Genomic DNA, 26747 nt, shown 5'->3' with positions numbered 1-26747 from the left:
AAGAATTTGTTCGTAACTAGTTAAATAAAGATTACATTTAAAAAAATATATTAATTACGAAACATGTGTCCAGCCAGGTCACCCGTGATATAAGTCATTATTTGACGTCTGAGGAAGTCAGGAGATGATGTGGAAACCGGCCACTAGGTTTCGGTTTTGTTAAACACTTTTTAAATGTGACGTTTGAGAAATGATGGATGAACGTTTCATTCTGCCGTGAGACTGTGAGTACCACGTTTCATTCTGACGGGAGACTGTGAGTACCACGTTTCATTCTGACGTGAGACTGTGAGTACCACGTTTCATTCTGACGGGAGACTGTGAGTACCACGTTTCATTCTGACGGGAGACTGTGAGTACCACGTTTCATTCTGACGGGAGACTGTGAGTACCACGTTTCATTCTGACGGGAGACTGTGAGTACCACGTTTCATTCTGACGGGAGACTGTGAGTACCACGTTTCATTCTGACGGGAGACTGTGAGTACCACGTTTCATTCTGACGTGAGACTGTGAGTACCACGTTTCATTCTGACGTGAGACTGTGAGTACCACGTTTCATTCTGACGTGAGACTGTGAGTACCACGTTTCATTCTGCCGTGAGACTGTGAGTACCACGTTTCATTCTGACGGGAGACTGTGAGTACCTCGTTTCATTCTGCCGTGAGACTGTGAGTACCACGTTTCATTCTGACGTGAGACTGTGAGTACCACGTTTCATTCTGACGTGAGACTGTCAGTACCACGTTTCATTCTGACGGGAGACTGTGAGTACCACGTTTCATTCTGACGGGAGACTGTGAGTACCACGTTTCAGGTATGACCCAGATGCAAACAGTAAAAGTGTATTTCTATCACAGGGGCAAACGGCAGGTCAAAGGCAGGCAGGGGCCAATAATCAAAGAGAGGTGGGGTAAGGTACAGAACAGCAGACAGTCTCACTACAGACAGATGGTTCTCTGGTCTAGTTCACTACAGACGTAATGTTTATTGGACTAAATGGCCATCGGCTGCTCATTTCTCAGAAGTGATCATTGATCATGCCTGTACCTCTGAGGGAGAGGCTCATTGATACAGGGTGTATGTTCACACCATGTCTCACACATCTCTCTGTGTGTCTAGGACTGTCTGGAGAAGTGTGGTGGGAGTCTGCAGGAGATCGTCAATTACCACATGGTAAGACACACACACACACACACACACACACACACACACACACACACACACACACACACACACACACACACACACACACCTCTTCACCTCCACACACACACTGTGTCCTCCCATCTTGAGTCCAGAGTGTTCTGCCAAGAGTCAATGTTCAGATTAGACTAACGTTACGACGTTCCAGCCCAGTCCTGGCGTGTGTGTGTGTGTGTGTGTGTGTGTGTGTGTATGTAAGTGTGTGTGTGTGTGTGTGTGTGTGTGTGTGTGTGTGTGTGTGTGTGTGTGTGTGTGTGTGTGTGTGTGTGTAATGTCCCTGTCCTGACATTTTAACAGTTCTCTTTTTAACGGGTCCTGTATTATGAAACACACTGCACGTGTGTTGGGTCATCCGTGACCTCACACAGTACCAGTGGAGCTATCGACACGCCACGGGGCGGTGCACATGCCTGGTCACACACACACACACACACACACACACACACACACAGCTAAGTAGGAGAGACTGAGATCATAATGACTGCTGTGGGGTCTCTCAGCCTGTTAAGCAGGGGCCAGCCACACGTTTGGTAGAGACCTAGTTAGTCTACCGGGAATCCTACCTGTAACAGTTACCACACAAATCACATAGACATTAGGGAGAGAGAGAGAGAGAGAGAGAGAGAGAGAGAGAGAGAGAGAGAGAGAGAGAGAGAGGGGAGAGGGGGAGAGAGAGACCCTCCCTCTATCCCTCGGAGGGTTTTTTAACAGTTGAGCTAAAGTTTAACATGGCAGCTCTCTTCCTCTCCTTCTGTCCTCACCTCTGAGGTCATCTCAACGTTTTTTTTATTTTTATCGTCAGATCACAAGATTTTCCCGGACGTTGAAATCGGATTCATTTACGATTCTGAATGAAAGTTGAAAATCCATCATTTATAGACCTCTGTGTTTGGGCCAAATAGCGTCGGTCAGTGCTTACTGAGGTGTAGCCTACATTGCCGCCTGAAAAAAAATAATTTGAATACACTTTTTAAGCGTTTGTTTAACAGGCCGTTGCATTGGCTTTATTAGTCCTGATTCCTGTGACTAATCAATCTGTCTATTTAAACTCTGAATATCAGTTACCCAACTTTATCAGGTGGAGTTATCCTCCAGTGTGTTTACACAGCGGGAAATGCAGAATTATTTTATTTTTTTAACTTCTGTTTATTTAGTAAATATTTGTTGGTTTAGGGCTTGTAAGTAAAACATTTCACTGTAAGGTCTACACCTGTTGTATTCGGCGCATTAAATTTAATTTAGATTTTGATGTAAAAAAAAAAGTGTCCTTCTCATTACGTTGTCATCCATTTTTATCTTCAGCCTGTAGGCTACAGAAAAGGCTACATACTCTTTCTACCGTATCCTCAATCACCTAAATGATTTATGTTAGAGGATTTATTTTGTTTGTTGACGGGATGTTGGTGGAGCGCTGTCCAACCTTAGAGAGACACAGTGGACACATGTTCCTGCCTTTGACAAAGTGGCGCTTCTTATCACAGGGCGGCATCAGCGCTCACTTAAAAAAAAAAACCCCTACAGTATGCCACTGGTTGAGACATTGTTTTTCAGCAGAATTATGTGAGGTTTTATGTGTTGTTAGAGATGCGTCTTGGTCAGTTATGATAAACTATATGTCACGTTCTGACCAGTAATGGGGTTATTTGTTATTGTAGTTTGGTCAGGACGTGGCAGGGGGTGTTTGTTTTATGTGGTTCGTGGTTTGTTGGACTATGTGTTTATGTAAGAGGGGTGTTTGTTTAGAGTATTCCGGGGGTTTTTGGGTTATGTTCTATGTTTTGTATTTCTATGCTCTGTCTATGTTGTGTATTTCTTTGTGTTGGCCTGCTATGGCTCTCAATCAGGAACAGCTGTACATCGTTGTTGCTGATTGGGAGTCATACTTAGGTAGCCCTGTTTTCACCTGTCTTTTGTGGGAAGTTGTTTTTGCACTGCTGTGTTTAGCCTGCAAGACTGTTTGTCGTTCGTTTTTCTTGTTTTGTTTTTAAAGTGTTCAATAAAAGTTACATGTGAGCACTCAACCCGCTGCGCCTTGGTCCATACGACGACCATTACACTATCAGTTATGATTAACTATTAGAAACATGTTGTTTTAGCAAAGTGAAGGAATCACTGCTGCTACAGGACCTCTCTCTCAGAGAGACACATGGTATTGTAGAGAGCAGGGGGACATGACGGACGGACCCAGAGAGACACATGGTATTGTAGAGAGCAGGGAGACATGAGGGACAGACCCAGAGAGACACATGGTATTGTAGAGAGCAGGGAGACATGAGGGACAGACCCAGAGACACATGGTATTGTAGAGAGCAGGGGGACATGAGGGACAGACCCAGAGAGACACATGGTATTGTAGAGAGCAGGGGGACATGAGGGACAGACCCAGAGAGACACATGGTATTGTAGAGAGCAGGGGGACATGAGGGACAGACCCAGAGAGACACATGGTATTGTAGAGAGCAGGGGGACATGAGGGACAGACCCAGAGAGACACATGGTATTGTAGAGAGCAGGGAGACATGAGGGACAGACCCAGAGAGACACATGGTATTGTAGAGAGCAGGGGGACATGAGGGACAGACCCAGAGAGACACATGGTATTGTAGAGAGCAGGGGGACATGACGGACGGACCCAGAGAGACACATGGTATTGTAGAGAGCAGGGAGACATGAGGGACAGACCCAGAGAGACACATGGTATTGTAGAGAGCAGGGAGACATGAGGGACAGACCCAGAGAGACACATGGTATTGTAGAGAGCAGGGGGACATGACGGACGGACCCAGAGAGACACATGGTATTGTAGAGAGCAGGGAGACATGAGGGACAGACCCAGAGAGACACATGGTATTGTAGAGAGCAGGGAGACATGAGGGACAGACCCAGAGAGACACATGGTATTGTAGAGAGCAGGGGGACATGAGGGACAGACCCAGAGAGACACATGGTATTGTAGAGAGCAGGGGGACATGAGGGACAGACCCAGAGAGACACATGGTATTGTAGAGAGCAGGGGGACATGACGGACGGACCCAGAGAGACACATGGTATTGTAGAGAGCAGGGGGACATGAGGGACAGACCCAGAGAGACACATGGTATTGTAGAGAGCAGGGGGACATGAGTGACAGACCCAGAGAGACACATGGTATTGTAGAGAGCAGGGGGACATGAGTGACAGACCCAGAGAGACACATGGTATTGTAGAGAGCAGGGGGACATGAGGGACAGACCCAGAGAGACACATGGTATTGTAGAGAGCAGGGAGACATGAGGGACAGACCCAGAGAGACACATGGTATTGTAGAGAGCAGGGGGACATGAGGGACGGAATCACTGCTGCTACAGGACCTCTCTCTCTGAACTGAGGAGACAACTGAAATAAGTAGAGGGGACATTCAGCAACTCTTGGAGGACCATGGAATCAAATAAAAAGCGTATTTATTGTTAAAAGTATTTAGTCAAGTTGTAATATCTGCATACGGTCTGGTGTCTTTTGGCCATTCAGGGACACCGTTCAGTGGATGACAAGGGGTCTTTCTCCTGAACATAACATGATACTGTCTCTCTCTCCCTCCCTCTCTCTTTCTCTCTTTTTGTCTTTTCCTCTCTCTCTCTCTCCCTCCATCTTGCAGGGTTCATTTGGGTTCACCCCTCTCTAAATCAAATCATAGAGATAGACACTGTTCTAGATAGATGGATTCCTTCTGCCTCATAAATCTCATCTTGTATCTGTCAACCTCTCTCTTCTTGGGTGTGCTTCCTCTCTGTCTTTCTCTCTCTCTCCGTATCTCTCTCTCTCCGTATCTCTCTCTCTCTCCGTATCTCTTGTTCTTCCTCCATCCATCTCTCTTCCTGTATGTTGTCTGCATGTTTGGTCTCAGAGCAGAACAGAAGTGCTGATTCCCGTATAGACGGGGAAATTTGCTCCTCGCTGATCAGGGGAAGTGGAGGGAATGATGGGGTTAACGGAAGCACACTGCCCAGCTACGCACTGCCCTGTTACACACTGCCCTGTTACACACTGCTCTACTACACACTGCTCTACTACACACTGCCCTATTACACACTGCTCTACTACACACTGCCCAGCTACGCACTGCCCAGCTACGCACTGCCCTACTACACACTGCTCTACTACACACTGCTCTACTACACACTGCCCTATTACACACTGCTCTACTACACACTGCTCTACTACACACTGCCCTATTACACACTGCTCTACTACACACTGCTCTACTACACACTGCCCAGCTACGCACTGCCCTGTTACACACTGCCCTGTTACACACTGCCCTGTTACACACTGCTCTACTACACACTGCTCTACTACACACTGCCCTGTTACACACTGCCTTGTTACACACTGCTCTACTACACACTGCTCTACTACACACTGCCCTGTTACACACTGCTCTACTACACACTGCCCTGTTACACACTGCCCTGTTACACACTGCCCTGTTACACACTGCTCTACTACACACTGCTCTACTACACACTGCTCTACTACACACTGCCCTGTTACACACTGCCCTGTTACACACTGCCCTACTACACACTGCCCTGTTACACACTGCCCTGTTACACACTGCCCTGTTACACACTGCTCTACTACACACTGCTTTACTACACACTGCTCTACTACACACTGCTCTCCTACACACTGCCCTGCTCTACTACACACTGCCCTGTTACACACTGCTCTACTACACACTGCCCTGTTACACACTGCTCTACTACACACTGCCCTGTTACACACTGCCCTGTTACACACTGCCCTGTTACACACTGCCCTACCACTCACTGCTCTACTACACACTGCTCTACTACACACTGCCCTGTTACACACTGCCCTGTTACACACTGCCCTGTTACACACTGCTCTACTACACACTGCTCTACTACACACTGCTCTACTACACACTGCCCTGTTACACACTGCTCTACTACACACTGCTCTACTACACACTGCCCTGTTACACACTGCTCTACTACACACTGCCCTACTACACACTGCCCTGTTACACACTGCTCTACTACACACTGCTCTACTACACACTGCCCTGTTACACACTGCTCTACTACACACTGATCTACTACACACTGCTCTACTACACACTGCTCTACTACACGCTGCTCTACTACACACTGCCCTGTTACACACTGCTCTACTACACACTGCCCTGTTACACACTGACCTGTTACACACTGCCCTGTTACACACTGCTCTACTACACACTGCCCTACTAAACACTGGCCTGTTACACACTGCTCTACTACACACTGCTCTACTACACACTGCCCTGTTACACACTGCTCTACTACACACTGCCCTGTTACACACTGCCCTGTTACACACTGCCCTGTTACACACTGCCCTACTACACACTGCCCTGTTACACACTGCTCTACTACACACTGCTTTACTACACACTGCTCTACTACACACTGCTCTCCTACACACTGCCCTGCTCTACTACACACTGCCCTGTTACACACTGCTCTACTACACACTGCCCTGTTACACACTGCTCTACTACACACTGCCCTGTTACACACTGCCCAGTTACACACTGCCCTGTTACACACTGCCCTGTTACACACTGCCCTACTACACACTGCTCTACTACACACTGCCCTGTTACACACTGCCCTGTTACACACTGCTCTACTACACACTGCTCTACTACACACTGCTCTACTACACACTGCCCTGTTACACACTGCCCTGTTACACACTGCTCTACTACACACTGCCCTGTTACACACTGCTCTACTACACACTGCCCTGTTACACACTGCCCTGTTACACACTGCCCTGTTACACACTGCTCTACTACACACTGCCCTACTACACACTGCCCTGTTACACACTGCCCTGTTACACACTGCTCTACTACACACTGCCCTACTACACACTGCCCTGTTACACACTGCTCTACTACACACTGCTCTACTACACACTGCCCTGTTACACACTGCTCTACTACACACTGCCCTGTTACACACTGCTCTACTACACACTGCTCTACTACACACTGCACGACTACACACTGCTCTACTACACGCTGCTCTAATACACACTGTCCTGTTACACACTGCCCTGTTACACACTGCCCTGTTACACACTGCCCTGTTACACACTGCCCTGTTACACACTGCCCTGTTACACACTGCTCTACTACACACTGCCCTACTAAACACTGGCCTGTTACACACTGCTCTACTACACACTGCTCTACTACACACTGCCCTGTTACACACTGCTCTACTACACACTGCCTTGTTACACACTGCCCTGTTACACACTGCCCTACTACACACTGCTCTACTACACACTGCCCTACTACACACTGCTCTACTACACACTGCCCTGTTACACACTGCCCTACTACACACTGCCCTGTTACACACTGCGCTGTTACACACTGGCCTGTTACACACTGCTCTACTACACACTGCTCTACTACACACTGCCCTACTACACACTGCCCTGTTACACACTGCCCTGTTACACACTGCCCTACTACACACTGCCCTGTTACACACTGCTCTACTACACACTGCCCTGTTACATACTGCCCTGTTACACACTGCCCTCTTACACACTGCTCTACTACACACTGCCCTGTTACACACTGCCCTACTACACACTGCCCTGTTACACACTGCCCTGTTACACACTGCTCTACTACACACTGCTCTACTACACACTGCTCTACTACACACTGCCCTACTACACACTGCCCTGTTACACACTGCCCTGTTACACACTGCCCTACTACACACTGCCCTGTTACACACTGCTCTACTACACACTGCTCTACTACACACTGCCCTGTTACATACTGCCCTGTTACACACTGCCCTCTTACACACTGCCCTCTTACACACTGCTCTACTACACACTGCCCTACTACAAACTGCTCTACTACACACTGCCCTGTTACACACTGCTCTACTACACACTGCTCTACTACACACTGCTCTACTACACACTGCCCTGTTACACACTGCCCTGTTACACACTGCTCTACTACACACTGCTCTACTACACACTGCCCTGTTACACACTGCCCTGTTACACACTGCTCTACTACACACTGCCCTGTTACACACTGCTCTACTACACACTGCCCTGTTACACACTGCCCTGTTACACACTGCCCTGTTACACACTGCTCTACTACACACTGCCCTACTACACACTGCCCTGTTACACACTGCCCTGTTACACACTGCTCTACTACACACTGCCCTACTACACACTGCCCTGTTACACACTGCTCTACTACACACTGCTCTACTACACACTGCCCTGTTACACACTGCTCTACTACACACTGCCCTGTTACACACTGCCCTGTTACACACTGCCCTACTACACACTGCCCTGTTACACACTGCTCTACTACACACTGCTTTACTACACACTGCTCTACTACACACTGCTCTCCTACACACTGCCCTGCTCTACTACACACTGCCCTGTTACACACTGCTCTACTACACACTGCCCTGTTACACACTGCCCTGTTACACACTGCCCTGTTACACACTGCCCTGTTACACACTGCTCTACTACACACTGCCCTACTAAACACTGGCCTGTTACACACTGCTCTACTACACACTGCTCTACTACACACTGCCCTGTTACACACTGCTCTACTACACACTGCTCTACTACACACTGCCCTGTTACACACTGCTCTACTACACACTGCCTTGTTACACACTGCCCTGTTACACACTGCCCTACTACACACTGCTCTACTACACACTGCCCTACTACACACTGCTCTACTACACACTGCCCTGTTACACACTGCCCTACTACACACTGCCCTGTTACACACTGCCCTGTTACACACTGGCCTGTTACACACTGCTCTACTACACACTGCTCTACTACACACTGCCCTACTACACACTGCCCTGTTACACACTGCCCTGTTACACACTGCCCTACTACACACTGCCCTGTTACACACTGCTCTACTACACACTGCCCTGTTACATACTGCCCTGTTACACACTGCCCTCTTACACACTGCTCTACTACACACTGCCCTGTTACACACTGCCCTACTACACACTGCCCTGTTACACACTGCCCTGTTACACACTGGCCTGTTACACACTGCTCTACTACACACTGCTCTACTACACACTGCCCTACTACACACTGCCCTGTTACACACTGCCCTGTTACACACTGCCCTACTACACACTGCCCTGTTACACACTGCTCTACTACACACTGCTCTACTACACACTGCCCTGTTACATACTGCCCTGTTACACACTGCCCTCTTACACACTGCTCTACTACACACTGCTCTACTACACACTGCCCTACTACAAACTGCTCTACTACACACTGCTCTACTACACACTGCTCTACTACACACTGCTCTACTACACACTGCCCTGTTACACACTGCCCTGTTACACACTGCTCTACTACACACTGCTCTACTACACACTGCCCTGTTACACACTGCCCTGTTACACACTGCTCTACTACACACTGCCCTGTTACACACTGCTCTACTACACACTGCCCTGTTACACACTGCCCTGTTACACACTGCCCTGTTACACACTGCTCTACTACACACTGCCCTACTACACACTGCCCTGTTACACACTGCCCTGTTACACACTGCTCTACTACACACTGCCCTACTACACACTGCCCTGTTACACACTGCTCTACTACACACTGCTCTACGACACACTGCCCTGTTACACACTGCTCTACTACACACTGCTCTACTACACACTGCCCTGTTACACACTGCCCTGTTACACACTGCTCTACTACACACTGCCCTACTACACACTGCCCTGTTACACACTGCTCTACTACACACTGCTCTACTACACACTGCCCTGTTACACACTGCTCTACTACACACTGCTCTACTACACACTGCTCTACTACACACTGCCCTGTTACACACTGCTCTACTACACACTGCCCTGTTACACACTGCCCTGTTACACACTGCCCTGTTACACACTGCTCTACTACACACTGCCCTACTAAACACTGGCCTGTTACACACTGCTCTACTACACACTGCTCTACTACACACTGCCCTGTTACACACTGCTCTACTACACACTGCCTTGTTACACACTGCCCTGTTACACACTGCCCTACTACACACTGCTCTACTACACACTGCCCTACTACACACTGCTCTACTACACACTGCTCTGTTACACACTGCCCTACTACACACTGCCCTGTTACACACTGCCCTGTTACACACTGGCCTGTTACACACTGCTCTACTACACACTGCTCTACTACACACTGCCCTACTACACACTGCCCTGTTACACACTGCCCTGTTACACACTGCCCTACTACACACTGCCCTGTTACACACTGCTCTACTACACACTGCTCTACTACACACTGCCCTGTTACATACTGCCCTGTTACACACTGCCCTCTTACACACTGCCCTACTTACACACTGCTCTACTACACACTGCCCTACTACAAACTGCTCTACTACACACTGCCCTGTTACACACTGCTCTACTACACACTGCTCTACTACACACTGCTCTACTACACACTGCCCTGTTACACACTGCCCTGTTACACACTGCTCTACTACACACTGCTCTACTACACACTGCCCTGTTACACACTGCCCTACTACACACTGCCCTGTTACACACTGCCCTGTTACACACTGCTTTACTACACACTGCCCTGTTACACACTGCTCTACTACACACTGCCCTGTTACACACTGCTCTACTACACACTGCTCTACTACACACTGCTCTACTACACACTACCCTGTTACACACTGCTCTACTACACACTGCCCTGTTACACACTGCCCTGCTACACACTGCTCTACTACACACTGCTCTACTACACACTGCTCTACTACACACTGCTCTACTACACACTGCCCTGTTACACACTGCTCTACTACTGCAGTGCAATGCTTCAATGTTAATTGTGTGTGTGTGTCATCAACCTATTTTGCTCCTCCACTGCAGCCACCACACGACATAAGCAATCCCATATCCCTCCTCCTTTCCTCCAGTCCCTCCCTCCCTCTCTTCTGCCATCTAGTGTAGAATTCTGGAGTGCAGTGGGATCAGACACAGAAATTAATTTATTGTATTCATTTATTGTCAATAGATTTGACTTGTGTTTTGTGGATGTAAAATAACAGCATCCCAAATCCAAGCCATACATCTTTACATCTCTCTGCTCTCTGCCGTCCTGCCAGGCCAGAGGTCCTCACTCTCTCCCCCCCGACCAGACCGACCGAGGGTCCATTAAACAACAGCTCCACACTTTCATCAAAGAGTGAGTATCATCAAATCAAATGTTATTAGTCACATGCGCCGAATACAACAGGACCTTACAGTGAAATGCTGAATACAACAGGACCTTACAGTGAAATGTTTACTTATGAGCCCCTAACCAACAATGCAGTTTAAAAAATACAGATATGAATAAGAGATAAAAGTAACAAGATATTAAAGAGCAGCAGTAAAAAATAACAATATATACAGGGGGGGTACCGGTACAGAGTCAATGTGCGGGGGGCACCGGTTAGTTGAGGTAATATGTACATGTAGGTAGAGTTATTAAAGTGACTATGCATAGATGACAACAGAGAGTAGCAACAGTGTAAAAGACGGGGAGAGGGGGAGGGGAGGGGGGGGCAAAGCAAATAGTCGGGGGTAGCCATTCAGGAGTCTTGGGGTTAGAAGCTGTTTAGAAGCCTCTTAGACCTAGACTTGGCGCTCCGGTACCGCCTGCCGTGTGGTAGCAGAGAGAACAGTCAATGACTAGGGTGGCTGGAGTCTATGACAATTTTTAGGGCCTTCCTCTGACACCACCTGGTATAGAGGTCCTGGATGGCCTGGATCCCTTCCTCTGACACCACCTGGTATAGAGGTCCTGGATGGCCTGGATCCCTTCCTCTGACACCGCCTGGTCGAGGTCCTGGATGGCCTGGATCCCTTCCTCTGACACCGCCTGGTATAGAGGTCCTGGATGGCCTGGGTCCCTTCCTCTGACACCGCCTGGTATAGAGGTCCTGGATGGCCTGGGTCCCTTCCTCTGACACCGCCTGGTATAGAGGTCCTGGATGGCCTGGATTCCTTCCTCTGACACCGCCTGGTATAGAGGTCCTGGATGGCCTGGATCCCTTCCTCTGACACCGCCTGGTATAGAGGTCCTGGATGGCCTGGGTCCCTTCCTCTGACACCGCCTGGTATAGAGGTCCTGGATGGCCTGGATCCCTTCCTCTGACACCGCCTGGTATAGAGGTCCTGGATGGCCTGGATCCCTTCCTCTGACACCGCCTGGTATAGAGGTCCTGGATGGCCTGGATCCCTTCCTCCTCCTGTCTTCTTTCTCTAATTGTCTTCTTATTCTTATTCCTCTTATCCTCCCTGCCTTCATGTTCTGTCTCCCTAGACAGAGGCTACTGCCTGTCTGTCTAGAGAGAGGCTAATGTCTGTCCGTCTGTCTCCCTTATGGTAAATACAGTACAAAACTAAATCGGTCTTTATCTCGCTCCCCCCTCCCCCTCTACCCTCCCCCTCTAGGGACGTGCGTAAGTTCAAGGAGACTAAGAAGCAGTTTGACCGTGTGAGGGAGGACATGGAGATAGCCCAGGTGAAGAACGCCCAGGCCCCCAGGAACAAACCTCACGAGGTGGAGGAGGCCACTTCCTCTCTCACCCTGACCAGGAAGTGCTTCAGACACCTGGCCCTGGACTACGTACTGCAGGTGAGATACACACAACACACACGTACGCAGACACACACACATATTAATGAACACACATACAAACATTAATAAACACACACACATACACACACATTAATAAACACACACACACACATATTAATAAACACACACATTAATTAATCAAAATCAAATCAAATCAAATGTATTTATATAGCCCTTCGTACATCAGCTGATATCTCAAAGTGCTGTACAGAAACCCAGCCTAAAACCCCAAACAGCAAGCAATGCAGGTGTAGAAGCACGGTGGCTAGGAAAAACTCCCTAGGAAAAACTCCCTAGAAAGGCCAGAACCAGGCTATGAGGGGTGGCCAGTCCTCTTCTGGCTGTGCAGGGTGGAGATTATAACAGAACATGGCCAAGATGTTCAAATGTTCATAAATGACCAGCAGGGTCAAATAATAATAATAATCACACACACACACACATTAATAAACACACACACACATTAATAAACACACACACACACATTAATAAACACACACACATTAATAAACACACACACACACATTAATAAACACACACACATTAATAAATACACACACACACACATTAATAAACACACACACACATTAATAAACACACACACACATTAATAAACACACACACGCACATTAATAAACACACACACATTAATAAACACACACACACACATTATTAAACAGACACACACACACACACACACACATTAATAAACACACACACACACACATTAATAAACACACACACACACATTAATAAACACACACACATTAATAAACACATATTAATTAACACACACACACATTAATAAACACACACACACACATTAATAAACACACACATTAATTAACACACACACACACACATTATTAAACAGACACACACACACACACACACACATTATTAAACAGACACACACACACACACACACACATTATTAAACAGACACACACACACACGCACATTAATAAACACACACACACACATCAATAAACAGGCCTCCCATTCTGACTGGGCTCTAGTTACCATGATCAACTGTTTCTACTGTTACTCTGTCCCTCCAGGATTTTGCTACGGCAATATGCAATGATTTTGTCCAATTTGTTGTGAAAATGCGCTGACGAGGGAAAACGTCTGAGGTGTGGCTTGATTGGACACTAAATGTACATTGATTGGTTGAAATTGTAAACCCTCTTTGTTATAGAAAATTATTTGAGTGTTTTATTGTGAAATAGTGTGGTGATTGGTCGAATTTGCAAGCTTAAAATGCCGGGAATTGGTGATAATTTGTAAAAAAAAAAAGAAAGAAAAAAAGAAATACACAGAATCCCAGAATCCTGAAGGAACTGCTTACCCAGAATCCTGAAGGGTCTGCTTACCCAGAATCCTGAAGGGACTGCTTACCCAGAATCCTGAAGGGACTGCTTACCCAGAATCCTGAAGGGACTGCTTACCCAGAATCCCGAAGGGACTGCTTACCCAGAATCCTGAAGGGACTGGTTACCCAGAATCCTGAAGGGACTGGTTACCCAGAATCCTGAAGGGACTGGTTACCCAGAATCCCGAAGGGACTGCTTACCCAGAATCCTGAAGGGACTGGTTACCCAGAATCCTGAAGGGACTGCTTACCCAGAATCCCGAAGGGACTGGTTACCCAGAATCCCGAAGGGACTGGTTACCCAGAATCCCGAAGGGACTGGTTACCCAGAATTCCGAAGGGACTGCTTACCCAGAATCCCGAAGGGACTGCTTACCCAGAATCCTGAAGGAACTGGTTACTAATAATCAAACAGATAACTTCATTCTAAATGTTTATTTTTTATTTTTATTTTTTTAGATCAATGTCCTTCAGGCTAACAAGAAGTTTGAGATCCTGGATGCAGTGAGTAGGCTGCTTCCGTTCTTTTATATGTACAATCTTAAATTGGCCATCCAGCTAATATGTTCTCTGATCTGTTCCTCTCTCGCTCTCTCTCGCTCTCTCTTCCTCAATCTCCATCTCTCATTCTACCCCTATCTCTCATTATCCCCCTCTCTCATTCTCCCCCTATCTCTCTCTCTCTCTCTCTCTCTCAGATGCTGTCGTTCATGCGTGCCCAGTACACTCTGTTTCAGCAGGGCTATAACATCCTGGATGAGATTGACCCCTACATGAAGAAACTAGCTGCAGAGGTGTGTCCTACCTACACACACTGAAAGCAGACCTCCTGTTGTTGTATGAGGTTCCACTGACAAGTCAGTATTATACTACTGGTCCAGGTAGGCTGGCCTGACAGGACCCTGGCTTCGGCCTGACAGGACCCTGGCTACGGCCTGACAGGACCCTGGCTTCGGCCTGACAGGACCCTGGCTACGGCCTGACAGGACCCTGGCTACGGCCTGACAGGACCCTGATTACAGCCTGACAGGACCCTGGCTACGGCCTGACAGGACCCTGGCTTCGGCCTGACAGGACCCTGGCTACAGCCTGACAGGACCCTGACTACAGCCTGACAGGACCCTGGCTACAGCCTGACAGGACCCTGGCTACAGCCTGACAGGACCCTGGCTACAGCCTGACAGGACCCTGGGTCTGGCCTGACAGGACCCTGGCTACAGCCTGACAGGACCCTGACTACAGCCTGACAGGACCCTGGCTTCGGCCTGACAGGACCCTGGCTACGGCCTGACAGGACCCTGACTACAGCCTGACAGGACCCTGGCTTCGGCCTGACAGGACCCTGGCTACGGCCTGACAGGACCCTGGCTACAGCCTGACAGGACCCTGGCTACGGCCTGACAGGACCCTGACAGGACCCTGGCTACAGCCTGACAGGACCCTGGCTACGGCCTGACAGGACCCTGGCTACGGCCTGACAGGACCCTGGCTACGGCCTGACAGGACCCTGGCTACGGCCTGACAGGACCCTGGCTACAGCCTGACAGGACCCTGGCTACAGCCTGACAGGACCCTGGCTACGGCCTGACAGGACCCTGACTACGGCCTGACAGGACCCTGACAGGACCCTGGCTACGGCCTGACAGGACCCTGACAGGACCCTGGCTTCGGCCTGACAGGACCCTGACAGGACCCTGGCTACGGCCTGACAGGACCCTGATTACAGCCTGACAGGACCCTGACTACGGCCTGACAGGACCCTGACAGGACCCTGGCTTCGGCCTGACAGGACCCTGATTACAGCCTGACAGGACCCTGGCTACGGCCTGACAGGACCCTGGCTACGGCCTGACAGGACCCTGGCTACAGCCTGACAGGACCCTGACAGGACCCTGGCTACAGCCTGACAGGACCCTGGCTACGGCCTGACAGGACCCTGGCTTCGGCCTGACAGGACCCTGGCTACGGTCTATCTCTCTCATTATTTCTGTCAATTTAATCCCACAGTCTCGTCAGCCAAATGAAGGCACTCATAATCTCAAGCGTGTGTGTGTGTGTGTGTGTGTGTGTGTGTGTGTGTGTGTGTGTGTGTGTGTGTGTGTGTGTGTGTGTGTGTGTGTGTGTGTGTGTGTGTGTGTGTGTGTGTGTGTTAATCCCATCTGCAGCTGGATCAACTGGTCATAGACTCAGCCATGGAGAAGAGAGACCTGGAACACAAGCACGCCAGCATACAGCAGAGGGTGAGGAACTACACACACACACACACACACACACACACACACACACACACACACACACACACACATCCTGGAACAATCACCCATCTCTTATCTGATGGGATGCCAAAAGGGTCTGCCAATGAGCGTGAGTGTGTGTGTTTCTATGGCTTGGGACTTCATATGGCCTCTTCAAATTTGGTCCTGTCTCTCTTTGTGTGTGTGTGTGTGTGTGTGTGTGTGTGTGTTGTGTGTGTGTGAAAGTGATTAGATTCATTAGGATCCCCATTAGCCGACGCCAATGGCGACAGCTAGTCTTACTGGGGTCCGACACATAACCAATACAGACATTACAGACAAAATACTTTACAATTTACTTACGTTTAAAAAGAGTTTGTGGGGTTTTCTGTCTGTTTTATCTTGGCTCTGGCCTTTTTCATCCTGACGCTGTGCCAGTCACCTTATTAAGGTTTCTCTAGCTACATGTCCGTTTACAGCCTTGACCTTTTGATTGTGCTGACGTTCATTTGTTTCTTTCTCTCCTTCTCTCATTTCTACCCTCCGTCTCTTCACCCAGACTCTGGTGCAGGTGAGTACTGTTCCTCGTCGCACGGTCGCGATGTCCTCACAACAGAACTCTTATCAGAGTGGTGGTTTTATTGCACTCGTGATTTTCACATGATCACATGTAGGAAATTGTCCTTATTACATTTATATTAACTCGGTATCTAGTCTTCTGTAGTTTTACAGCGGTCACTATGAAGGCCTCCATTTTCTCCTTTCCGTCTAGTCCCTTACGACAGGTCCTTATGTCAACAGGTCCTTATGTCGACAGGCCCTTATGGTCGACAGGTCCTTATGTCGACAGGCCCTTATGTCAACAGGCCCTTATGGTCGACAGGCCCTTATGTCGACAGGTCCTTATGGTCGACAGGTCCTTATGGTCGACAGGCCCTTATGTCGACAGGCCCTTATGTCGACAGGTCCTTATGTCGACAGGCCCTTATGTCAACAGGTCCTTATGGTCGACAGGCCCTTATGTCGACAGGCCCTTATGGTCGACAGGCCCTTATGGTCGACAGGCCCTTATGTCGACAGGCCCTTATGGTCGACAGGCCCTTATGTCGACAGGCCCTTATGGTCGACAGGCCCTGATGGTCGACAGGTCCTTATGTCGACAGGTCCTTATGGTCGACAGGTCCTTATGGTCGACAGGCCCTTATGTCGACAGGTCCTTATGGTCGACAGGCCCTTATGGTCGACAGGCCCTTATGTCGACAGGCCCTTATGGTCGACAGGTCCTTATGTCGACAGGCCCTTATGTCGACAGGTCCTTATGTCGACAGGTCCTTATGTCGACAGGCCCTTATGTCGACAGGCCCTTATGTCGACAGGTCCTTATGTCGACAGGCCCTTATGTCAACAGGTCCTTATGGTCGACAGGCCCTTATGTCGACAGGCCCTTATGGTCGACAGGCCCTTATGTCGCCAGGCCCTTATGGTCGACAGGCCCTTATGGTCGACAGGCCCTTATGTCAGACCGCTGACAGATTGTCACTCAAAATCAGAGGTAGAAAAAACACCCAACTGTCAAAAAATACCTTAATAGAAAATGACTCAAGTAAAAGTGAAAGTCACCCAGTAAAATACTACTTGAGTAAAAGTCTAAAAGTATTTGGTTTTAAATATATTGAAGTATCAAAAGTAAAAGTATAAATAATTTTTCATTCCTTATATTAAGCAGATCAGACGTCAACATTTTCTTGTTTGTTTAATTTACAGAAAGCCAGGGGCAAACTCCAACATTCAGACATAATTTACAAAGGAAGCATGCGTGTTTAGTGATTCCTCCAGATCAGAGGCAGTAGGGACGACCAGGGATGTTCTCTGTTTAGTGAGTCCTCCAGATCAGAGGCAGTAGGGATGACCAGGGATGTTCTCTGTTTAGTGAGTCCACCAGATCAGAGGCAGTAGGGACGACCAGGGATGTTCTCTGTTTAGTGAGTCCTCCAGATCAGAGGCAATAGGGATGACCAGGGATGTTCTCTGTTTAGTGAGTCCTCCAGATCAGAGGCAGTAGTGGGATGACCAGGGATGTTCTCTGTTTAGTGAGTCCTCCAGATCAGAGGCAGTAGGGATGACCAGGGATGTTCTCTGTTTAGTGAGTCCTCCAGATCAGAGGCAGTAGGGACGACCAGGGATGTTCTCTGTTTAGTGAGTCCACCAGATCAGAGGCAGTAGGGACGACCAGGGATGTTCTCTGTTTAGTGAGTCCTCCAGATCAGAGGCAGTAGGGATGACCAGGGATGTTCTCTGTTTAGTGAGTCCACCAGATCAGAGGCAGTAGGGATGCCCAGGGATGTTCTCTGTTTAGTGAGTCCTCCAGATCAGAGGCAGTAGGGATGACCAGGGATGTTCTCTGTTTAGTGAGTCCACCAGATCAGAGGCAGTAGGGATGACCAGGGATGTTCTCTGTTTAGTGAGTCCTCCAGATCAGAGGCAGTAGGGATGACCAGGGATGTTCTCTGTTTAGTGAGTCCTCCAGATCAGAGGCAGTAGGGATGACCAGGGATGTTCTCTGTTTAGTGAGTCCTCCAGATCAGAGGCAGTAGGGATGACCAGGGATGTTCTCTGTTTAGTGAGTCCTCCAGATCAGAGGCAGTAGGGATGACCAGGGATGTTCTCTGTTTAGTGAGTCCTCCAGATCAGAGGCAGTAGGGATGACCAGGGATGTTCTCTGTTTAGTGAGTCCATGTTCTCTGTTTAGTGAGTCCTCCAGATCAGAGGCAGTAGGGATGACCAGGGATGTTCTCTGTTTAGTGAGTCCTCCAGATCAGAGGCAGTAGGGATGACCAGGGATGTTCTCTGTTTAGTGAGTCCTCCAGATCAGAGGCAGTAGGGATGACCAGGGATGTTCTCTGTTTAGTGAGTCCTCCAGATCAGAGGCAGTAGGGACGACCAGGGATGTTCTCTGTTTAGTGAGTCCACCAGATCAGAGGCAGTAGGGACGACCAGGGATGTTCTCTGTTTAGTGAGTCCTCCAGATCAGAGGCAGTAGGGACGAGCAGGGATGTTCTCTGTTTAGTGAGTCCACCAGATCAGAGGCAGTAGGGACGACCAGGGATGTTCTCTGTTTAGTGAGTCCACCAGATCAGAGGCAGTAGGGATGACCAGGGATGTTCTCTGTTTAGTGAGTCCTCCAGATCAGAGGCAGTAGGGATGACCAGGGATGTTCTCTGTTTAGTGAGTCCACCAGATCAGAGGCAGTAGGGACGACCAGGGATGTTCTCTGTTTAGTGAGTCCTCCAGATCAGAGGCAGTAGGGACGACCAGGGATGTTCTCTGTTTAGTGAGTCCACCAGATCAGAGGCAGTAGGGATGACCAGGGATGTTCTCTGTTTAGTGAGTCCTCCAGATCAGAGGCAGTAGGGATGACCAGGGATGTTCTCTGTTTAGTGAGTCCACCAGATCAGAGGCAGTAGGGATTACCAGGGATGTTCTCTGTTTAGTGAGTCCTCCAGATCAGAGGCAGTAGGGATGACCAGGGATGTTCTCTGTTTAGTGAGTCCTCCAGATCAGAGGCAGTGGGGATGACCAGGGATGTTCTCTGTTTAGTGAGTCCTCCAGATCAGAGGCAGTAGGGATGACCAGGGATGTTCTCTGTTTAGTGAGTCCTCCAGATCAGAGGCAGTAGGGATGACCAGGGATGTTCTCTGTTTAGTGAGTCCTCCAGATCAGAGGCAGTAGGGAGGACCAGGGATGTTCTCTGTTTAATGAGTCCTCCAGATCAGAGGCAGTAGGGACGACCAGGGATGTTCTCTTGATAAGTGTGTGAATTGGACCATTTTCCTGTCCTGATGAGCCTTCAAAATGTAACAAGTGCTTTTGAGTGTCAGCGACAATGAATGGAGTAAAAGGTTAGACAGTCTGCTTGTTTGTTTACATCCTGTTAGTGTTTTACTGCTGTGAGCTGATTTGCAGACTTGTTTACTGCTGTATGCTGATTGGCTGATTGATTAGTGAGCTACAGGGAGTAGTTGTATGACCGTCACATGATCAGTTCAATAGTCTGTCGGAGTGGGGGGGACAGAACGGCAGGTTGTAAGTTGCTTTGTGTGTGTCGGGGGGGGGGGGGTTGTACGTATGCATGAAGGGAAGGTAGAAACACAAGGCCACATGGACAATGAACTGATGACAGTGTTGTGGCAGCGTTGTGGCAGCGTTGTGGCAGCGTTATGACGGTGTTGTGGCAGCGTTGTGGCAGCGTTATGACGGTGTTGTGGCAGCGTTGTGGCAGCGTTGTGGCAGCGTTATGACGGTGTTGTGGCAGCGTTGTGGCAGTGTTATGGCAGAGTTGGTTATGGTGTCTGACAAGACACAGGAGGTGATGGACACAACAGGCTCCATTAAATGCTGTGGGGGTGTGTGTGTGTGTGTGTGTGTGTGTGTGTGTGTGTGTGTGTGTGTATTGACTGAGCTCTTACATTGGACCAAATGTAACTCTTAGTGGGTCGTTCCACCTCAAAAGGCACAAGAACAAGGATTTTAACACCCACCACCTCAGATTGTTAGAAACAGATATGAATATCATTCCTGGAACATTATTATTAACAACCACAAGCCCAGCCTGCCACTGCCTCCACCTCCCCTGGAATGAAAACTATGTTCCTGCTGTCTCCTGATGCTCCTCTCCCTGCTGTCTCCTGATGCTCCTCTCCCTACTGTCTCCTGATGCTCCTCTCCCTGCTGTCTCCTGATGCTCCTCTTCCTGCTGTCTCCTGATGCTCCTCTCCCTGCTGTCTCCTGATGCTCCTCTCCCTGCTGTCTCCTGATGCTCCTCTCCCTACTGTCTCCTGATGCTCCTCTCCCTACTGTCTCCTGATCCTCCTCTCCCTGCTGTCTCCTGAGGCTTCTCTCCCTGCTGTCTCCTGAGGCTTCTCTCCCTGCTGTCTCCTGATGCTCCTCTCCCTACTGTCTCCTGATGCTCCTCTCCCTGCTGTCTCCTGATGCTCCTCTCCCTGCTGTCTCCTGATGCTCCTCTCCCTACTGTCTCCTGATGCTCCTCTCCCTGCTGTCTCCTGAGGCTTCTCTCCCTGCTGTCTCCTGAGGCTTCTCTCCCTGCTGTCTCCTGAGGCTTCTCTCCCTGCTGTCTCCTGAGGCTTCTCTCCCTGCTGTCTCCTGAGGCTTCTCTCCCTGCTGTCTCCTGAGGCTCCTCTCCCTGCTGTCTCCTGATTCTCCTCTCCCTGCTGTCTCCTGATGCTCCTCTCCCTGCTGTCTCCTGATGCTCCTCTCCCTGCTGTCTCCTGATGCTCCTCTCCCTACTGTCTCCTGATGCTCCTCTCCCTGCTGTCTCCTGATGCTCCTCTCCCTGCTGTCTCCTGATGCTCCTCTCCCTGCTGTCTCCTGATGCTCCTCTCCCTGCTGTCTCCTGATGCTCCTCTCCCTACTGTCTCCTGATGCTCCTCTCCCTGCTGTCTCCTGATGCTCCTCTCCCTACTGTCTCCTGATCCTCCTCTCCCTGCTGTCTCCTGTCGCTTTCAAGGAGTGGGGACACTAAACCAGACGCATATAAGAAATCCCGCTATGCCCTCTGATGAACCATCAAACAGGCAAAGTATCAATACAGGATTAAGATTGAAATCCTACTACACCGGCTCTGATGCTCTTCGGATGTGGCAGGGCTTGAAAACTATTACGGACTACAAAGGGAAACCCAGCCGCAAGCTGCCCAGTGACGAGAGCCTACCAGACGAGCTAAATGCCTTTTTATGCTCGCTTCAAGGCAAGCATCACTGAAGCATGCATGAGAGCACCAGCAGTTCCGGACGGCTGTGTGATCAAGCTGTCCATAACCGATGTAAGCAAGACCTTTTAAACCTTTTAAACAGGTCAACATTCACAAGGCTGCAGAGCCAGACGGATTACCAGGACCTGTACTCAGAGCATGAGCGGAACAACTGCCAAATGTCTTCACTGACATTTTCAACCTCTCCTTGACCGAGTCTGTAATACCTGCATGTTTCAAGCAGACCACCATAGTCACTCTGCCCAAGAAAGTGAAGATAAACTGCCTAAATGACTACTGCCTCGTAGCACTCACATCAGTAGCTATGAAGTACTTTGAAAGGCTGGTCATGGCGCACTTCAACACCATCATCCCGGAAACCCTAGACCCTCTCTAATTTGCATACCGCCCCAACAGATCCACAGATGATGCAATCTCAATTGCACTCACACTGCCCTTTCCCACCTGGACAAAAGGAACACCTATGTGAGTACGCTGTTCATTGACTACAACTCAGCGTTCAACACCATAGTGGCCACAAAGCTCATCACTAAGCTAAGGACCCTGGAACTAAACACCTCCCTCTGCAACTGGATCCTGGACTTCCTGACGGGCCGCCCCCCTGGTGTTGAGGGTAGACAACAACACATGTGCCATGCTGATCCTCAACACAGGGGTTCCTCAGGGGTGAGTGCTTTTTCCCCTCCTGTACTCCCTGTTCACCCCCGACTGCCTGGCCAAGCATGACTCCAACACCATCATTGAGTTTGCTGACGACACAACAGTGGTTGGCCTGATCACCGACAACGATGAGACAACCTATAGGGAGGAGATCAGAGACCTGGCAGTGTGATGCCAGCACAACAACCTCTCCCTCAACGTGAGAAAGACAAAGGAGCTGATTGTGGACTACAGAAAAAGAAGGTCCGAACAGGCCCCCATTCACATCGACGAGCTGTAGTGGAGCGGGTCAAGAGTTTCAAGTTCCTTGGTGTCCAAATCACCAACAAACTATCATGGTCCAAACACACCAAGACAGTCGTGAAGAGGGCATGACAACGCATTTTCCCCCTCAGGAAACTGAAAAGATTTGGCATGGGTCCTCAGCTGCACCATCAAGAGCATCCTGACCGGTTGCATCACCGCCTGGTATTGCAACTGCTCGGCATCCGACCGTAAGGCGCTACAGAGGGTAGTGCGTATGGCTCAGTACGACAGAGATGGTCACCTCGTTTCTAGTCCTTAGGAAACTATGCAGTATTTAGTTCTTTATGTATTATTTCTTACATTGTCAGCCCACAAAATCTTTTGTTATTACATATTACACAGCCAGGAAGAACTATTGGATATCAGAGCGACGTCAATTTACCAACATTATGACCAGGAATACGGCTTTCCCGAAGCAGATCCTTTGTTCAGACCACCACCTTTCACATTGGATCTAATCCCAGAGGCCCGACCCAAAACAATGTTGCAGAAGACTTCGAAGGTGTGCACACCACCCACCACTTACGAGTATATTACTTGGCAATGACAAGTCTCTAGACAACAAGGTTAGACGATATTAGGGCAAGGGTTGCTTTCCAGAGAGACATCAGAGATTGTAACAACATTGTAAGCTCTCTCTGGATATGTTGTCGGAGTCGGGATTCTTCATCTCTCTGGGAAGAAGAAGTGTGGGGGTGTACGTTTCAGGATTGTCGCGCCGACAGATATAAATGTCTCTCCTGGAAGAAGATGTATGTACTCACTACTGTCCAGTCTCTGGACAACAAGATAGATGAAATTAGGGCAATATTTGGCTTTCCAGAGAGACATCAGGGATTGTAACATACTCTGTTTCATGGGGACATGGCTCTCTCGGGATGTGCTGTCGGAGTCGGTAAGCCACCAGGATTCTTTGTACATCGCGCCGACAGAAATAAATGTCTCTCCTGGAAGAAGAAGGGCAGGTGTGTATGTTTCATGATTACCAACTCATGGTGTAATTGTAACAGGAACTATAATACAGGAACTCAAGTCCTTTTGTTCACCCGACCTAGAATTCCTTAAAATCAAATGCCGACCATATTATCTCCCATGAGAATTCTCGTCTGTGATTGTCACAGCTGTGTATATCCCCCATCAAGCCGATACCACGACGGCCCTCAAGGACATTCACTGGACTCTTTGCAAACTGGAAACCATATATACTGAGGCTGCATTTATTGTAGCTGGGGATTTTAACAAAGCAAATTTGAGAACAAGGTTACCTAAATTCTACCAGCATATTGATTGAGAGCACTTGTACGGGCAATGCACTGGATCACTGCTACAATAACTTCCGCGGTGCATACAAGCCCCTCCACCACCCTCCCTTCGGCAAATCCGACCACGACTCCATTGAGCTACTACCGTCCTATAGGCAGAAACTCAAACAGAATGTGCCTGTGACAAGAACTATTAAACGCTGGTTTGACCAATCGGAATCCACTCTTCAAGATTGTTTTGATCACGCTGACTGGGAAATGTTCCGGGCAGCTTCAGAGAATGAGAATTGATTTATATGCTGATTCGGTGAGTGAGTTTATAAGGAAGTGCATTGGAGATGTTGTACCCACTGTGACTATTAAAACCTACCCTAACCAAAAACCATGGATAGATGGCAGCATTCGTGCAAAACTGAAAGCGCCAACCATCACATTTAACCATGGAAAGATGACTGGGAATATGGCTGAATATAAACAGTGTAGTTATTCCCTTCGCAAGGCAATCAAACAAGCAAAATGTCGGTTTGGGGACAAAGTGGAGTCGCAATTCAACGGCTCAGACACGAGACGTATGTGGCAGGGTCTACAAACAATCACGGACTACAGAAATACCTTCTTTGTCAGCTTTGAGGATAATATAGTGCCACCGACACGTGCTACCAAGAACTGTGGCCGACGTGAGCAAGGTTGCCGGCCCAGATGGCATCCCTAGCCGCATCCTCAAAGCGTGCGCAAACCAGCTGGCTGGTGTGTTTACGGACATATTCAATCTCTCCCTGTCCCAGTCTGCTGTCCCCACATGCTTCAAGATGGCCACCATTGTTCCTGTACACAAGAAGGCAAAGATAACTGAACTAAAATGACTATCGCCCCGTAGCACTCACTTCTGTCATCATGAAGTGCTTTGAGAGACTAGTCAAGGATCATATCACCTCCACCTTCCCTGCCACCCAAGACCCACTTCAATATGCATATCGCCCCAATGGGTCCACAGATGATACAACCTCAGGAGGCTGAAGAAATCAAGCTTGTCACCTAAAACCCTCACAAACTTTTACAGATGCACAATTGAGAGCATCCTGTCGGGCTGTATCACCGCCTGGTACGGCAACTGCACCGCCCATAACAGCAAAGCTCTCCAGAGGGTGGTGCGGTCTGCACAACACATCACAGGGGGCAACTACCTGCCCTCCAGGACACCTACAACACTCAATGTCACAGGAAGGCCTAAAAGATCATCAAGGACAACAACCACCCAAGCCATTGCCTGTTCACCCTGGTAGCATCCAGAAGGTGAGGTCAGTACAGGTGCATCAAAGCTGGGCCGAAACACTGAAAAACAGCTTCTATCTCAAGGCCATCAGACTGTTAAACAGCCATCACTAACACAGAGAGGCTGCTGCCTACATACGGACTCGAAATCATTGGCCACTTTAATAAATGGATCACTAGTCACTTTAATAATGCCACTTTAATAATGTTTACATATCTTACATACTCATCTCATATGTATATACTGTATTTAATTTAATTTATTGTATCTTGCCTATGCTGCTCATGTCATCGCTCATCCATATATTTATATGTATATATTCTCATTCACCCCTTTAGATTTGTGTGTATTAGGTAGTTGTAGTGGAATTGTTAGATTACTTGTTAGGTATTACTGCACTGTTGGAACTAGAAGCACAAGCATTTCGCTACACTCACATTAACATCTGCTAACCATGTGTATGTGACCAATAAAATGTGATTTGAATTGAATATCTTTATCTTACTAATATTCACCATGTAAGATCCAGCCTGCAATTTTTTGCTGTTTTCAGATGTAGAATAAAGTCAGGATCCGAATGAAGTCAGGATCCGAATGAAGTCAGGATCCGAATGAAGTCAGGATCCGAATGAAGTCAGGATCAGAATGAAGTCAGGATCCGAATAAAGTCAGGATCCGAATGAAGTCAGGATCAGAATAGAGACTTGTCCTCTATATGGTTATAAAGGTTATGTGCTATTAGATAACCAAGATAAGGGAATCACTGAAAGAAGATCCAGAGAGGACAGGGGACACCAGGGCTTCTGTACCCGGCAGAGGAGAGCCTTAACTGGGCATGATGCC

General features: G+C 48.6%; 1 protein-coding gene across 1 annotated transcript in view; it reads left to right on the top strand.

Moving 5' to 3' along the window:
* LOC106594380 (arf-GAP with coiled-coil, ANK repeat and PH domain-containing protein 3) overlaps nt 1–26747 on the top strand; it is a 93247-nt gene that overhangs the window by 39208 nt on the left and 27292 nt on the right. The window contains exons 4-10 of the mRNA XM_082959580.1: nt 1124–1177; nt 11487–11566; nt 12820–13003; nt 14841–14885; nt 15080–15175; nt 16547–16621; nt 17175–17186. Coding sequence (XP_082815706.1) covers nt 1124–1177; nt 11487–11566; nt 12820–13003; nt 14841–14885; nt 15080–15175; nt 16547–16621; nt 17175–17186 — 546 coding nt within the window. The remainder of the gene's footprint in view (nt 1–1123; nt 1178–11486; nt 11567–12819; nt 13004–14840; nt 14886–15079; nt 15176–16546; nt 16622–17174; nt 17187–26747) is intronic.

The sequence above is a fragment of the Salmo salar genome, chromosome 12 (genome assembly GCF_965601325.2).
Source record: "Salmo salar chromosome 12, fSalSal1, whole genome shotgun sequence".
In the NCBI taxonomy this organism is placed as follows: Eukaryota; Metazoa; Chordata; class Actinopteri; order Salmoniformes; family Salmonidae; genus Salmo; species Salmo salar.
The sequence above is the reverse complement of the archived record's forward strand: the minus strand, read 5'-3'. Positions and strand labels throughout refer to the sequence as shown.